Source organism: Molossus molossus, unplaced genomic scaffold, assembly GCF_014108415.1.
Source record: "Molossus molossus isolate mMolMol1 unplaced genomic scaffold, mMolMol1.p scaffold_m16_p_11, whole genome shotgun sequence".
In the NCBI taxonomy this organism is placed as follows: domain Eukaryota; kingdom Metazoa; phylum Chordata; class Mammalia; order Chiroptera; family Molossidae; genus Molossus; species Molossus molossus.
In genome coordinates, this window is record NW_023425346.1 from 83,923,933 (window position 1) to 83,939,142 (window position 15,210).

Consider the following 15,210-nt stretch of genomic DNA (forward strand, 5'->3'; position numbering starts at 1 on the left):
CACCTGAGGACATTTTTTGATATTTTGTTCAGATAGAGTGGAAGGGAGAGAGAAAAACATCGATGTGAAAGGGACACATCAAGTGGTTGCCACCCACACGACCCAACCAGGGCCAAGGACAAACTGCAACTGAGGTACGTGCCCTTAGCGGGAACCGAACCTGGCTCTCTCCAGTCTGCAGGCCGACTCTCTAACTGCTGAGCTAAACCAGCCAGGGCAGATTCTCAGTCTTTTAAACAAAGATTAAATTTAGTATAATGTTCCTAGTACTGGGAACATCTATTGAATTCTGATTGGTAGTCTGTGGTGGATGCAGGAGGTAGGGTTATTGAAATTCTTCATTAATCAAACATTCTAATTTAATGGACCACCCTGTAAAAAGACCGCGCCACATATAAGGAGTTTTCTGAGCAATGGTAAAAATCACTGATGATTAAAAAGTATTTGTTCGTTTCTAGTTATGGTACAGTTTACTAGAAGATTAAGTTTAGCTTCTAGTAAATGTCAAGTTAATTGCATTTTTATTATCCTCTCTTGGGCTAGCTTTATTTTACTTGAGATCTAAGAAGTAGAACTATGAAGTTTAGTAAACCTGGTTTGCTTAAAGGTTTCTCAACATAGGTTCTTCTCACATTTTCATCTTGCCTGGCAGCCACAGCAAATAGGTTGATGAAATATACCTCTTTCCCATGATGTGTCTGTGACTGGTAGACACAGTCTCAATTTCAATTTTTAAAGAAGTCGTCTGGCCCTGGCCAGTTTGGCTCAGCGGTTAGAGCATCGGTCTGCAGTCCGGAGAGACCCAGGTTCAGTTCCCGCTAAGGGCATGTACCTCGGTTGCAGTTTGTCCACGACCCTGGTTGGGTTGTGTGGGTGGCAGCCACTCGATGGGTCCCTTTCAGGACGATGTTTCTCTCTATCTCTCTCCCTCCCACTCTATCTGAACAAAGTATCAAAAAATGAAAAAAAAAAAAAAAAAGTCCTCGGGTGAGGACTAAAAAAACAAAAAAGGAAGAACTGGTCTGATTGCTGCTTAGTGATTTTATATATTAGCTCTTAGGAGAAGGTCATAGAGTTGGTTTAAATACTATGTAGCAAATATCACATAGATCATGTTAAAATGTTGACCATGATGGAAATCAAATGTAGGCCTGAGTAGGAAATATCCACCCCACCCCCTGATTTTCAAGAAGTTAATTTATTTCCTACAGCGTGGCAGCTGAATGAAACATAGAATTCTGTTCTTTCAGGACGAGTTAATGTACATGCTGCGCAAACTTCTCCTGAATATTGGAGACTTTCCTGCTCAGACATCTCACATCCTGTTCAACTACTTGGTGAGTTTCAGCCTCCTATAGATTATAAATGTTCATTTGCAAGTAAGAAGCAGCAACATGAGAAAAGGTTTTAGGAGATTTTTTGCAATAAATTTCCATTAATATGTGACTAAAGGTGAATTGTAGTGAGCTCAATATCATTGTTGGCTCAATCACCGCTCTGTGTATGGGAAAACCTCTCCTGGCACAATCCTTGACATGTGGTAGGCGCAATAAATGTCAGTTTCCTCTACCTTCCTTTGGCATTATACAACTCCTTATGTTAGTTCCTAATTTGGGTTTGAGAAAATGTATATGTAACTTTTAGACATTTTTCCCTTTTCTTATCTCGCTGTTAAAAACACACAAACACGCAACACATGCACACGCACAGGCACACACATTGTTGCCCTAGATGGAAAGTATCTGTGAGTGTGCTTTTGTTTGGCAACTATCTATGCTTTAAGCCATCCTAGCAATTCCTTCCTAGAGCCCTCCAGAATTTACAGTTTCTTTGTACTCTCCTTGCACCTTAAATGAATATGCAGTTTGGGGACTGTCGACATGATGCCTGTTCTTTGAAACTGCACCTTAATCCAGGCAGACAGATGGCCAAATGTATTTCTGTGCTGAGAGAAACTCTTCTTTCTCCCTCACTATCATCGGTCTTCTAGCAGGTTGGAAAATAGAAGAGTTATTCATATGCATCTGTAGCAGAATGATAAATTTAACTTACACTACAACTTTGATGTGCAGAGAAAATTTGTAATTCCTTCCTCTTCTCTGTGACTTTTTTGGTTTTCCTCCTGAGTACCCACCTGCTGGTTGACAAAGGAAATAATAAAAATCATGTCCAATCCAGTTTTAAGTTCAGACTGATAAAAATATATAAACAGTACCTTTGGACAGTGTTCAGTGTCTCTTGGCTAAAATACTTCGTGTCTAGGAATTCCCTTCCCTTCCAACTGCTTTCATCTTTCACCACTGTGTGAGGTTGGGAAGAAAAAAGACCTTTGTTCCGCGTTCTGTCCCTTGTTCAGTGTTTGCTCTGGCTCCTGCCTTCATGAGACAGTGCTCTTTATCTGACTGGTTGCGGGATGCCCAGTCGGTCGAAGTCAAAACCCATGGCTACTGTGAGTTGGGGCCCCTCGGCTCCCAGTGGTGATTGCTGGGAGACTCAACCTCACTCCTGCTGAGTTGTGGTAGTGAGTCCCATCTGGCTCCAGCTGGAGTGCCCTACTCAAGTGACACCAACCTATGCCAATTCTATCTAGAAAGCTCTCCAGCCAAGCTTTCTGCTGCTCCTTGGCCCTATCTACATCACACAAAAACCAAAGGTAGGTCATCAAAGCCAAAGAGCAGAATCTCTCTCAGTTTACATGTGTGCTCTGCCAAGTTTAGGTGGCATCCAGGTTGGTGTGGAAAGTCTCCGAAGGGAACCCATTTCAGCACCCAAACAGACACTGGAGGCAAGAGCCCCTTCAATGTGCCCCATTCCCAAGGTCACTGGACAGGGGAAATGCTTCCTTGGACCATTATTCTCCCCCATCCTTTAGCCTTGACATAAGAAGATGGACATTTCATTTCCCTTCTGCCATATGCTCCTGTCAACTCCAATTACTCCTTAAAGGTACACATAAGTCTTCTAGCTCGGTGATTCATAAGCAAATAGAGCAAAGGGCTGAGAACACCTGGCGATACAATCTTGTTTTGCATGAATAAAAATTTCTGTTTCTGCATTGCTGTCTAAACCCTCATCTTCCCCCAAATCCCAGGCACATGGATGCTTTGGGTGGTCTAGCAAAAGGGTCTTGTACTCGGAATGGCAAACAGTGAAGGGCAGATTGTTTTTAAACCATATATTATAAGTCTTTTATATAAACCATATATTATATACCATTTAGTATATATCTTTTTTCTAACAACTATTATAGATGTGTGTGGTAGGGATGTTGGGAACACTAACCCATCTCTTCCAGACTTTGTTAGGGACATTTAAATCCACTGCTTAACTTGACTCAGAAACCTTCACCCTGGGGTATGAGCACATCTGGGGATGTGTAAAGACTTTTATTTTTTTAATCCTCACCCGAGGATATTTTTTCATGTATCTTCAGATAGAGTGGAAGGGAGAGAGACAAAGAGAGAGAGAAATGTCGATGTGAGAGAGACACATTGACTGGTTGCCTCCAGCATGACCCCGACCAGGACCAGGACCCGAACTGCAGGCAACGTGTGTGCCCTGGGCTGGAGTCAAACCCACCACTCTTTGGTCCACGGGCCAGTGCTCTAACTGATAAGCCAAACCAGCCAGGGCATGTAAAGACTTTTAAAGGAGTTCGTTAACCAGAAAGTTTTAAGTATCTAAATCTCCAAATCCTCAACTTACAAATATGTACTAACACTTTGTGAGTCTGCCTGCTCTCTCAATCCTCATTCTCCTACTGTCCACAGAAAGGCCCACCCTGCCCGTCACAGATATCACCAAGCGACACTGACAGACGTGTTAGACAGAGAAAGAATCTGATGTGCTGTGTTAGTTTTAAGGAAGCCTCATTTCTGATTGACCGAGGAGGCACTTTGAATCTATAGGGCTTCCCACCTTTTCCTGTCTTCTATAGATTTCTAACAGGGCTGGGCTTTGGCCTCATTCGGGTACTCAGCCTCCAGATTAGGTTAGTGACACTGATTCTTTCAGTGTAACTGGAAAGTTTTATAGGATTAACAAGTTTTTCAAGAAACAATAGATAAAAGCCACTTTTACCTTTTTTTCCTGATTTTTGCTGTGCATTATTGAACAAGGTAAAGTTTATTTCATCAAACTTGATGAAATACATATTCCAATTGCAGTCAGTCCCCTTCCTATTTCAATGTGTAGAATGTCTAATATAATCTATTAATATTAACAAAAAATTAACTTATAGTGACACATTTTAAATGTCAGCTTAACAATGCACACAAGAGAACACTGTTTTTCAAAATTACTGAGAGAACACAAACAAAAACTTCGACGTTCACTGACTTAGCCAAGCAGAGTGTTCTTAGACATAACCCAAGCTGCCGAGAGTGTTTGGGCAAACATCACATAGAGGTTACTTTTAGGTCACCTAAGTACCTGAGCTACCAAATGGCTTGAAGCCTAGAAAAATGATCGTCTGGTTTCCTCTCAAGAAGTAACCATTTTTACTGATGTATAAAATGTATAGCAATCTATTCTGGTCAGTTGTCCAGTTACATCCTCACCTGCGTACTGCCATTGAACGTGTTGGAGAGCCCTGGCCAGTGTGGCTTGGGTGGGCATCAACCTGTGCACTGAAAGGTCGCCAGTTCAATTCCTGGTCAGGGCACACGCCGGGGTTGTGGGCTTGATCACTGGTAGGGGGTGTGCAGGAGGCAGCTGATCAATGTTTCACTCTCACATCAATGTTTCTCTCTCCCTCTCTCTTCCTCTCTCACTAAAAATCAATAAAAATTCTTTAAAAAAAAAAAAGTATTGGAGAAGCATTTGAAAGGAGAATATGAAGGTTCAAAAGACTATTTAAATCAAGCTGAAGAAGAGCCAAGGAAGGGAGATGGTGCTCCCAGGACGATGGTGGCTTTATGGACTCTCCCTGTTCTGCCTTGTAGGTGGGATTAATCATGTACTTTGTGCGGACCCCCTGCGAGTGGGGCATGGATGCCATCTCAGCCACGCTGACTTTCCTGTGGGAGGTGGTGGGCTATGTGGAGGGCCTCTTCTTCAAGGACCTGAAGCAGACCATGAAGAAGGAGCAGTGTGAAGTCAAGCTCCTGGTGACCGCGTCAATGCCCGGTAATCCACCACTGCTTTGGGAAGATATAACTTCTTATTTTTAAAGAGTATAAATAACTTTTTGTGTCCTTTTTTTAATTTTATTTTTTAATTACAGTTTACATTCAATATTATTTTGTATTAGTTTCAGGTAGTGATTACAATATGATTGATTATATTTCCCATGCTGTATTTTATATCCTATGACTATTCTGAAACTACCAATTTGTACTTCTTAATCCCTTCACCTTTTTCACCCAGCCCCTCCTACCTTCCTCTTCTCTGGCAACCACCAGTCTGTTCTCTGTATCCATGAGTCTGTTTCTATCTTGTTTGTTCATTGATTTTGTTCTAAATAATCCTTTTAAAGACCAAGCATGTCTTTCATTCATGAGAAAATTTTCAGAGTTCTGACCCTGGTGTTGAGTGCTTCAAAGAATTTTTGTTTAATACAATCTGAAACAATACAATGGGCCCTTTAAGAGTCAGCAATTGCCAGATGAAAAGGGAGACATCAGAACTGAGATCCCATGAATCAGGCCTGAAGAGCTGCCAAGGTCAGAGATTTATTTAAGTCTGTCGCGGAGGCCAGCTGAACTGAAAGCCTTTTTGAATGAAGTTTTGGCACTGCGAGGAGAATAATATTGTTTGCATGGCATAGACCCCAGTTCTTTGTCATCTCAATGAGAGATGGCTTTATGAAAAATGGGGAAAGGGAAAAGCAGGAAGAAAGAGAATTACAAAAGAACATGAAGTGTGATGTAAACTCTAGATGCAGTTTCTTTTCACTTCGGATTGCTTGTTTTAGTTTAAGATAAAAATTTTGCCAAGCCTTTATCCTTGTGCAGTGACTAAGAAAATATGAGATGATACATGTATTGAAGAAAAAAGAAGGACAAAATTGTGTATAAGAACACAGGGTCTGACAGCAAGAAGCTTGCATAATTAACATTAGCTATGAAAAAGTTCATAATTTTTCCAGCTTTCTCTCCTCATGTGTAAAATAGGGATATAACCTTACTTCACAATCCTAAGGAATAAAGGAGTTTACGTATATAAAATACTGTCATACCTGACTCATGCTACGCATTCAATAAATGGCAGTTGTGTGTTTACATATGTTCTGTAGATAATTCAACAAAGTGATCTGTTTTTTTATTATAGCAAATAAACTCATATTGCCATTCATATTCTTTCACACTCATTAAAATCAAGGTATATCATAATGTTCACAAAGATTTGTCACTAGTGAATGTAGAATAAATACTGTCTCACTGCCTAAGTAGAATACAGAAAATGTACATTGAAACTACATTTAAGGTACTTGTTTTGATTTTGCTAATATCTCTTTTTATATTTTCTCAATTGTTATTACTTGATGATTTCATTTAAAATACAGGATATATGACTTGCTGCAATACTTAAGGTTTGAATTGTGACTCTTCCGCTAAATAAATGTATTTTTTTTGTAAGTTACTTATAAATGTTTACTTATAAGTTCTTGTTTAAAAGAATAAGTGCTATTTCCTCATTTGTAAAATGAAAATAATAATACCCATATTATAGAGTTGCTGTGAGATTTAAATATGATTATGCACATAAAACACATGTAAGAGTATTGAGAACTTCGTAAATAGTAGCTATCATTATTTAGTAAGTAAATATATTTAAAATATATATTTAGCCCTGGCGAGTTTGGTTCAGCAGTTAGAGCATCGGCCTGCGGACCAGAGAGTCTGAGGTTTGGTTCCCGCTAGGGGCACCCCCCCCCCAAAAAAAATACCTATAAATAAAGGAGTACAGTTAGTACACTACACAATTCACATTAGACACTAATAGTAATTATCATAACAATAAAAAGATAAACTTAATTAATAATATTTTAATATTTTGTGCTTTAGATACATATTTTTCTATAGTAGAATTCAGTTCATTGTGATTTTTCCTTTCTATAGGTACCAAAACCTTGGTAGTTCATGGACAGAATGAGTGTGATATCCCAACGCAGTTACCAGTCCATGAAGACACTCAGTTTGAAGCTTTGTTAAAGGTAGGGGTGACTTCAACAGAAATGACTTTTAAATGGCACGGTAGCTATGGCCACTTTCCTGATCACCTAGCTCAGAATTAAGTGGCATTTTTCTATCTTCAAACAAATATGCATATTTATTGACCTCTTCTAGAATCCTTTCCACTATTGTGTGCTTCCTCCACTTCCTCGCATAATTTTCCCCACGTTTACTGGCATTTTAGCTCTGCGTTGAAGTAGGCAAAACTGTGCAGCCAGGGCAGCAATGTGACACTGGTGTGTGCACCCCAACTGCCGTGAGAATGCTGTGAGCCGTCCGTGGAGCTGCCCGGCACCACGTGGGGTGGCCCTGGAGGTGCCCTGGGTTTGCACACTGAGCCCTGGGGCTAACTCCAGCTGTCAGCTGATGATCCATGCCAGAGGCTCTTTTTGTGGCATTTAGTTGAACGATACACAGTCTTGACTTGTCACTGATGAATTACTGGACAAGCAGAAAAAACATACCTTAGACTCAATCAAGTGAGTCAAGAAAGCATTTTTTATGGTTATGACATTTATTCCCCTAGAAAGAAATACAATCTGTAACTGCACATCTGTAAGGTTTTTAACGTAAAGTAATAAGTAAACTAGTGCCATGATTCCCATAGGAATCACTGGTGTTTATTACGTGGAGTCCAAACTGTCAGTAATCTGATTTCCTGGACCACAACTCCAAGCTCAGACATAGGTAGAAAAGGCCTCTGAAAATTCAGTTGTGCCAAACGTGTGTGTTTTATCTCACTAGGAAGGGTTAAGCCTCTTTCAGGCCTCACCCAGACATCTCCAGAGAATTTCTAAGGCTCAATGAAGCAAAATTCAGCAATCACACCATCTTCCTACTCTATCTTGAATGGTAGGATAACATGAAGGAAGACAGAGTGAGTTTAAACTCAGGCTCAACTACTACCAGTATTACGTAACAAATAACAGGACCTCTCTCCTGTTGGTTTCTTTTCAACAGTACTGGGATACTAGTGCAGGTTATACCAGTAATCTATATGGGTCTGGCCAGTGTGGCTCAGTGGTTGAGCATCAACCCATGCACCAAGAGGTCACCAGTTTGATTCCCAGTCAGAGCACATGCCCAGGTTGTGGGTCCGATCCCCAGTGGGGGGCATGCAGGGGTGGCCAATCGATGTTCTCACTCATCGATGTTTCTATCTCTCTCTCCTTTTCTCTTTCTAAAATCAATAAAGAACAACAACAACAAAAAGTAGTCTATATGGAAAGCATTAAATTTAGAGTATTTCATATATAGAGTATTTCATAATCCTTGTAAGAAGTTACTTTGTTTTCATAATATTTGTAATTTTTAGCTTAATGCCAAGCACATAAAATGTCCTCAATAAACTTTTATTAAAATGTATTCTTATTGTTATAGGAGTGTTTGGAGTTTTTTAACATCCCAGAATCCCAGTCAACACATTATTTTCTCATGGATAAACGATGGAACCTTATCCACTACAACAAGGTGAGGCAGTGCAGTAATGACACTCATGTTGGGTTGTGTCAAAAGCCTGTCATGCCTTTTCTGAGGGCAACGTGCACTCAGGAAGGCATCGTTGTTTAGAGGTTTGGAGTGTGGCCACTAAGGCCACACAGACTCACTGTCTGTGTGGCTGTGGACTAGCCACTTTACTTTGTATCCTTCAGTTTCCTTGTCTGCAAAATGAAGGTGGTGATAATAGTATCTACTATGGGGTTGTTGTGATAAAAGAGAGAAGCCAAGTAAAGCTCTTCATGACTCGTTATTAAATCTAGATGAAAAACCAAGCTGGCTATGTAATAACTGCATGTGTTTATTTGGAATTTTGATGTTCTTCTGATTCCCCTTTCCATGATGTTAAGCATGATTGGAATGACCTGCTCTAATAAGCAAAAGGCGACCTCAGGAAGACCGCTGACATCACTTTACAGTGACCTTCTTCCAGAATGTCATTTAGTCAGTTGCCTTTGGCTCCCTGCTCCTGACAGCACCCTGGTGTTCGGGAAGAGGACTCAACTCAGCCTGGGTGATTTGATGCTTTCCTGAGGAAGGGTTTTGCATCCCTTGGGGTTTTGTAGAATTGGGGAACGTAAAGTAGTAAGACTCAAAACTATTAGAAAATGCATAACTTTTGTTTGTCTGACTCAAGAGGAAGTGGGATTAAAAGTTTAATCATTTGAACTCTTTTTTTCTTTGTGTAATCCATCACAGACCTATGTTCGGGATATTTATCCTTTCCGGAGGTCAGTGTCTCCACAGCTGAACCTTGTACATATGCATCCAGAGAAGGGGCAGGAGCTCATTCAGAAACAGGTGCCTGACCACCTCAGTTGTATTCCGTGGTTTTCTCATGTCACTGGGATAAATCATCTGTGAATGTGTTGCAAACTCTGAGATTCTTTGATTACACTTAATCCTCTCTAGAGGGAATGGATGAGTTTCCCAAAACACTTTGTCCAGTTTTATATATGGGATCATAATGTAAAAGCATTAAGGAACACTGCCACGGACTAGTGCATGATGAACCACTGGGCATAAACAATAGAGATATTCTTATTTATTTACCTACTCATTTCTAAACATGGATTTTCATTCCATATCTTTGTAAAGCAGCATTGGAAGTACACATAACACAGGCATGAGAAGGTTGTCCCAGAGGTTTATGCTAGCTGGAAAATACATAAATAAAAGGGATCAGTGCAGGAATGTCTGAAAAAGGCACTGAACTAAGGTCTAGAGATTTGGACTCACGCCCAGCTCTGCCACTGACCAGTGATCTGACCTTGGACATGTTCCTGACTTCTTTTCAAACAGGAGGAGACATAATCAAACAGTTGTACTTAGATTTCAGATTGAAAAACAGAGGTCCTGGCTGGGTAGCTCAGTTGGCTAGAGCATTGTCTCGATACACCAAAGTTGCGAGTTTTAGCTCTGGTCAGGGCACGTATAAGAAGCAACCAATGAATGTATAAATAAGTGGAACAACAAATAAATGTCTCTGTCTCTGTCTCTGTCTCTGTCACTTTCTCTCTTTCTCCCCTCCTCCCCCTCTATAAAATCAATCAATTAAAATAATAAAAATACAAATTGAAGAGCAGAATAATGTTCATGTGTCTTATCACAAATCAGACTTTGAGCTTAAGGAAATTCAGTTTTGCATGCAAAATATAGTATTACAATTCTGATAATACAATTTTAATATGATCAATGCATTACCTCATTTTCTTTTTATTTGTAATTGACTTACATGTATTTATAATAAAATGTCTAAACAAGAATTTCAGGATACTTTATAATTTCAGTTTTTCTCCACATAACAAGAATGCTAATTTGGCATCAAACTATCCAAAATATCTTCTGAGATGAATAAGAATGGCATAGAATTAGACCATTTAAGCAATTAAAAATATTGTTACTATTAACTATCTAAATTACATCTAAAAGAAAGAAGATACTGAATGTGGTTCAAGAGTCAGATATTTAGCAAAACTGTAAGATCTTACATTTAAACAATTTCTGAGACAGTTATCCCCAAATTATTGCAGCCTATCATTTTGGCAGCAAAATAACTAAAGCCATCATGAATAATAACACTTCACTAGTATGTTTTTAAATCGTGTTTAAGAATATGTTTTAAAAGAATTGCATAAAATGGGGCTCTGGCTCTGTGTACACTCCAAGTTGGACCTTAAGATATCTTTCTCCATTCCTCAGAGAGATAATAATATGCAGACCCATGGTTCTGGCTCTGAAGTTTCCTCAACAGTGGCTCACTGCTTATGAACTCCCAAATCCTATTCTTTGTCCCCTGATCATCATCAACAGAAAAAGAACCGAGAGTAGGGACTAAGAGGGCCATGTTCATGAGCCTAAAATCAGGGCTAACGGATGACTAACCTAGGGTCCCATGAGCTTTTGTTCCAATACAGATTTTTCCTGGATCCCATTTTGGTCACTTTTAAAGAGGCAAACCCAGGACCCACAGGAAACAGCTTAAGGCATCAGTGGAAATGGAAGGAGCTTTTGGAACTGACTGTCTGGCTCCTGTGGGAGAAGGTCTTCCATATTATGACATCTGGACAAATGGCCTCTATGTGATTGAACTATCCTTGACAATGCTTGCCTTGTGTTCCTCCAGCCTGTAAAAAACTGCCTTCTGTAGAGGAGACAGATGCAGGAAGTGAGAGTCAATTAAGTATTGTTCACTCTTTCTGTGTGGTAACACACACACACACACACACACACACACACACACACTTCTCCCTCATTTTATTCCCCCTGCCCACCCCCCCACCTTGATTTTATCAGCCTAGTTTGCCATTAATGATTTTACCTAAATTTATTTACTCTTCGCAATTTTGGAGTTGCTAATTGTATTTTTCCTCTCCTCCTGCTTTTGTTTGCTGTTAGGTGTTCACGCGGAAGCTGGAGGAAGTCGGGCGGGTTTTGTTTCTCATCTCCCTGACCCAGAAAATCCCCACAGCCCACAAACAGTCCCACGTCTCCATGCTCCAGGAAGACCTCCTCCGACTTCCCTCATTCCCTCGAAGTGCTATTGATGCTGAGTTTTCGCTCTTCAGTGATCCTCAAGGTATCAAGACCAAAGCATTCCTCTCTTGGAGTTCTCACACCCTTGTTTTGTCCTTGGTTGGAGAGCAACTTCATCGGCAGGCAGTTCTATAAGCCAGTGATTCTCAGCCCTGACTGTGCATCAGAATCACCTGGAGGACTTGATAAGACACAGGTTGCTGGGCCTCACCCTCCAGCCCCATGTTTCTGATTCAGTGGCTCTGAAATGGGGCCCAGGAACTGGCATTTCTAAATTCCCTGTAATGATGCTGCTGCTTTTCTGGAGACCAATCTTTTTTTTATTCTCACCCGAGGATATTTTTCCATTTTTTGTACAGATAGAGTGGGAGGGAGAGAGAGGAAGGGAGAGAGAGTGAGAAACATCGACATGAAGGGACACATTGAGTGGCTGCCACCCGCACAACCAACCAGGGCCGGGGACAAACTGCAACCGAAGTACGTGCCCTTAGCGGGAAATGAACCCGGGTCTCTCCGGACCGCAGGCCGACGCTCTAACCGCTGAGCCAAACTGGCCAGGGCTGGAGACCAATCTTTGAGACCACTGCTCCAAGCTAAGTATAAGCAGTGAAGGAAGTCGTATGATGTTGTTAGGTTGACTAAGTGAAGAGCAGGTATTTATAAGAAGCTCAAGAGGAGGCAAAACTATCCTATAGTGACAGACAGCAGGAGAGTGGTTGCCTCTGGGCTGGGGGAGTGAATTTGCTGGAAAGCAGCATAAGGGAACTTTCTGAGGTGATGCAATGGTCTTACAGATTGATTAGGGTGGTGGGTACTTGAGTGTGTATTTATGTAAAAACTCATTCAACTCTGTATAAGATCTGTGCATTTGCTCTCTCTAAATTATACCTGGATTAAGAAAGAGAGAGAGAGAGATCAACAGAGACAGGGAAACAGAAAGAGATGTGCTTTGAAACCTCACTGTGTTCCTCAGTTGTGGATTTGGGAACATTTACTCCATGAGCACACCTGTGCTCAGTCTCAATCAGAAGCTGCAGACCACAGAGCTCCAGTCTGACCAGGAGTTAAAAGACCGAGCAGTAGTCCCAACCCTGCTATTTCCTTTCTGAAATAACTTCTCTGAAGGCCGCAGCTTATTCCGCAGCGCACCGGCTGCAAAGTCCCCTCTGTCCGCCCCCAGAGTTGAATCAAAGAGGTGGTGCTGACATCCTCTGAGAGCCAGGAAGTGTCATCCCAGCGCCAGAACACTGTGCTGGGAAGCCTTTCTGCAGTAGATTGTCACATCCCGGAGCTGGAACAAATGGAAAACAGCAGTGCCCTGGGGTTTGATCGCCTCCCACACCGACAGGATCTGCGTGGGGCTAATGCTGTGTCTGCCGTTTCATGTTCTCACAGCTGGGAAGGAGCTGTTTGGCCTCGACACCCTTCAGAAGAGCTTGTGGATCCAGCTCCTGGAGGAGATGTTCCTGGGCATGCCGAGCGAGTTTCCCTGGGGAGACGAAATCATGCTTTTCCTCAACGTTTTTAACGGGGCTCTGATCCTCCACCCCGAGGACAGTGCCCTGCTCCGGCAGTACGCGGCCACCGTCATCAACAGCGCGGTGCACTTCAACCACCTCTTCTCGCTCAGCGGCTACCAGTGGATCCTGCCCACCATGCTGCAGGTACCAGACTCCTGTCCTGCTGGGGAAGGGGCCCACGCACTGCCCCTCTAGCAGGTCTACAGGACCTGTCCTGAAATTTTTAAATGACAGGGTCATCATCCTTTGTGATGGCAGAAAGCACCAAATTAAATGCCCCTAAAAATTTCCGAGGCCACAATATCCTATCCCATGCCGAGATTCCCCCAGGCCTGGAATTTGCTTTCCCATTTTTTCTAGGCCAGTGATTCTCAAAGTACGGTCTCGGGACCAGCAGCACCAGCATCACCAGCATCACCAGCATCACCTGGGAATCTGTCAGAAATGCACATTCCGGGGCCCCAATCCAAACCTACAGAGGTAGAGACTCTGGAGTCAGGGCCCAGTCCTCTGTGTTTGAACAAGACTGCCAGGTGGTGCTGATGCCTTGGAATGTTGGAGAACCATTATCCCAACGCATGGCAAGTGTTCAGCTGGTGTTTCTCCGGGAGTCTCTGACTTCTATCTGAATAGAGATTTTCGTTGCTATTAAGTTTGCTTTGAAGGGGTTGAAGGAGGTGAATTTAGCAGAAGGAGTTTGGGCCACATGTATGACTACTGAATGAAGTTCAGAGAAGGCTGGGGGCTCATCCTTGTTCTCTATTTTTATGGAAATCGTAATAAAAGTTATGGAAGTATTACACTCTTGTGCAAGGTGGAGTTCCCTCAAACTACAGGGGCAAGAAATTTACTTTTAATATCACCAGGGCACTCTGTCCTGTTTTTAAATAGTTGGAATTTTCTCTTTTTATAACTTTTTTACTGATTACTAAAAACAGTAAGTGCTCATTTTAAAATTCAGATTTGCCCTGGCCGGTTTGGCTCAGCAGTTAGAGCGTCGGCCCACGGACCAGAGAGTCCCGGGTTCGATTTCCGCTAAGGGCATGTACCTTGATTGCAGTTTGTCACTGGCCCCAGTTGGGGTCGTGTGGGTGGCAACCAGTCAATGTGTCTCTGTCACATCGATGTTTCTCTCTCCCTCTTCCCCACTCTCTCCCTCTAGCTCTATCTGAAGATAAATGCAAAAAATGTCCTCGGGTGAGGATAAAAATAAATAACTTCAGAAGGTTAAAAAAAAGTTCAAAGAAGAAAATAAAGATCACTTACAGCCCTCCCTCCCACATGACCATTGTTTGCATTTCTTGAAAACCCTGGCACTCTATCCAGCCTTTTTAAAAAAATTTTTATTGTTGAAAGGACTACAGATGTCCCCCTGCCCCCCACTAACCCCTTCTATCCCACTCCTGCCCCCCCCCCAGGCCTCCACCGCACTACTGTCTGTGTCCATGGGTTGTGCATGTAAGTTCCTTGGTTCATCTTTCTCCACCCCCCTTTCCAGCTGAGATTCGTCAGTCTGTTCCATGCTTCCATGTCACTGGATCTATTTTGTTCATCGGTTTATTTTGTTCGTTAGATTTCACATATAGGTAAAATCATGTGATACTGGCTTATTTCTCTTAGCATAATACTTGAATCATACCATATATTCAAGCTTGTCACCTACTTTTTTCATGTAACACTAAGAACTCCACGGGCATTATTTTCATGTAGCTACATTCAGTGCTATATCATTTTAAAAAATATCTGCATACTATTCTGTTGTAGGCACATGTTATAATTCACTTAACCAACCCCCATTTATGAGTAAGTTGTTTCAAATGTTCCACTATTATAGGCAACCTTGGCAGCAGACATTCCTGTATAGACATCTTTGTGCATTTGTCCAGTTCTTTTCTTGAGATACACGCCTAGTCACAAACTTTCTGAGCAAAAAGTACACACATGTACTTTTAGGATTTGTAGGTATATTACCAAATTTTTCT

General features: G+C 41.7%; 1 protein-coding gene across 3 annotated transcripts in view; it reads left to right on the forward strand.

Moving 5' to 3' along the window:
* UNC80 (unc-80 homolog, NALCN channel complex subunit) overlaps nucleotides 1-15,210 on the forward strand; it is a 217,818-nt gene that overhangs the window by 153,138 nt on the left and 49,470 nt on the right. For all 3 annotated transcript variants that reach the window (XM_036254642.1, XM_036254641.1, XM_036254643.1), the window contains 7 exons: nucleotides 1,251-1,337; nucleotides 4,944-5,127; nucleotides 7,062-7,156; nucleotides 8,556-8,645; nucleotides 9,372-9,473; nucleotides 11,571-11,751; nucleotides 13,104-13,372. In XM_036254642.1, coding sequence (XP_036110535.1) covers nucleotides 1,251-1,337; nucleotides 4,944-5,127; nucleotides 7,062-7,156; nucleotides 8,556-8,645; nucleotides 9,372-9,473; nucleotides 11,571-11,751; nucleotides 13,104-13,372 — 1,008 coding nt within the window. The remainder of the gene's footprint in view (nucleotides 1-1,250; nucleotides 1,338-4,943; nucleotides 5,128-7,061; nucleotides 7,157-8,555; nucleotides 8,646-9,371; nucleotides 9,474-11,570; nucleotides 11,752-13,103; nucleotides 13,373-15,210) is intronic.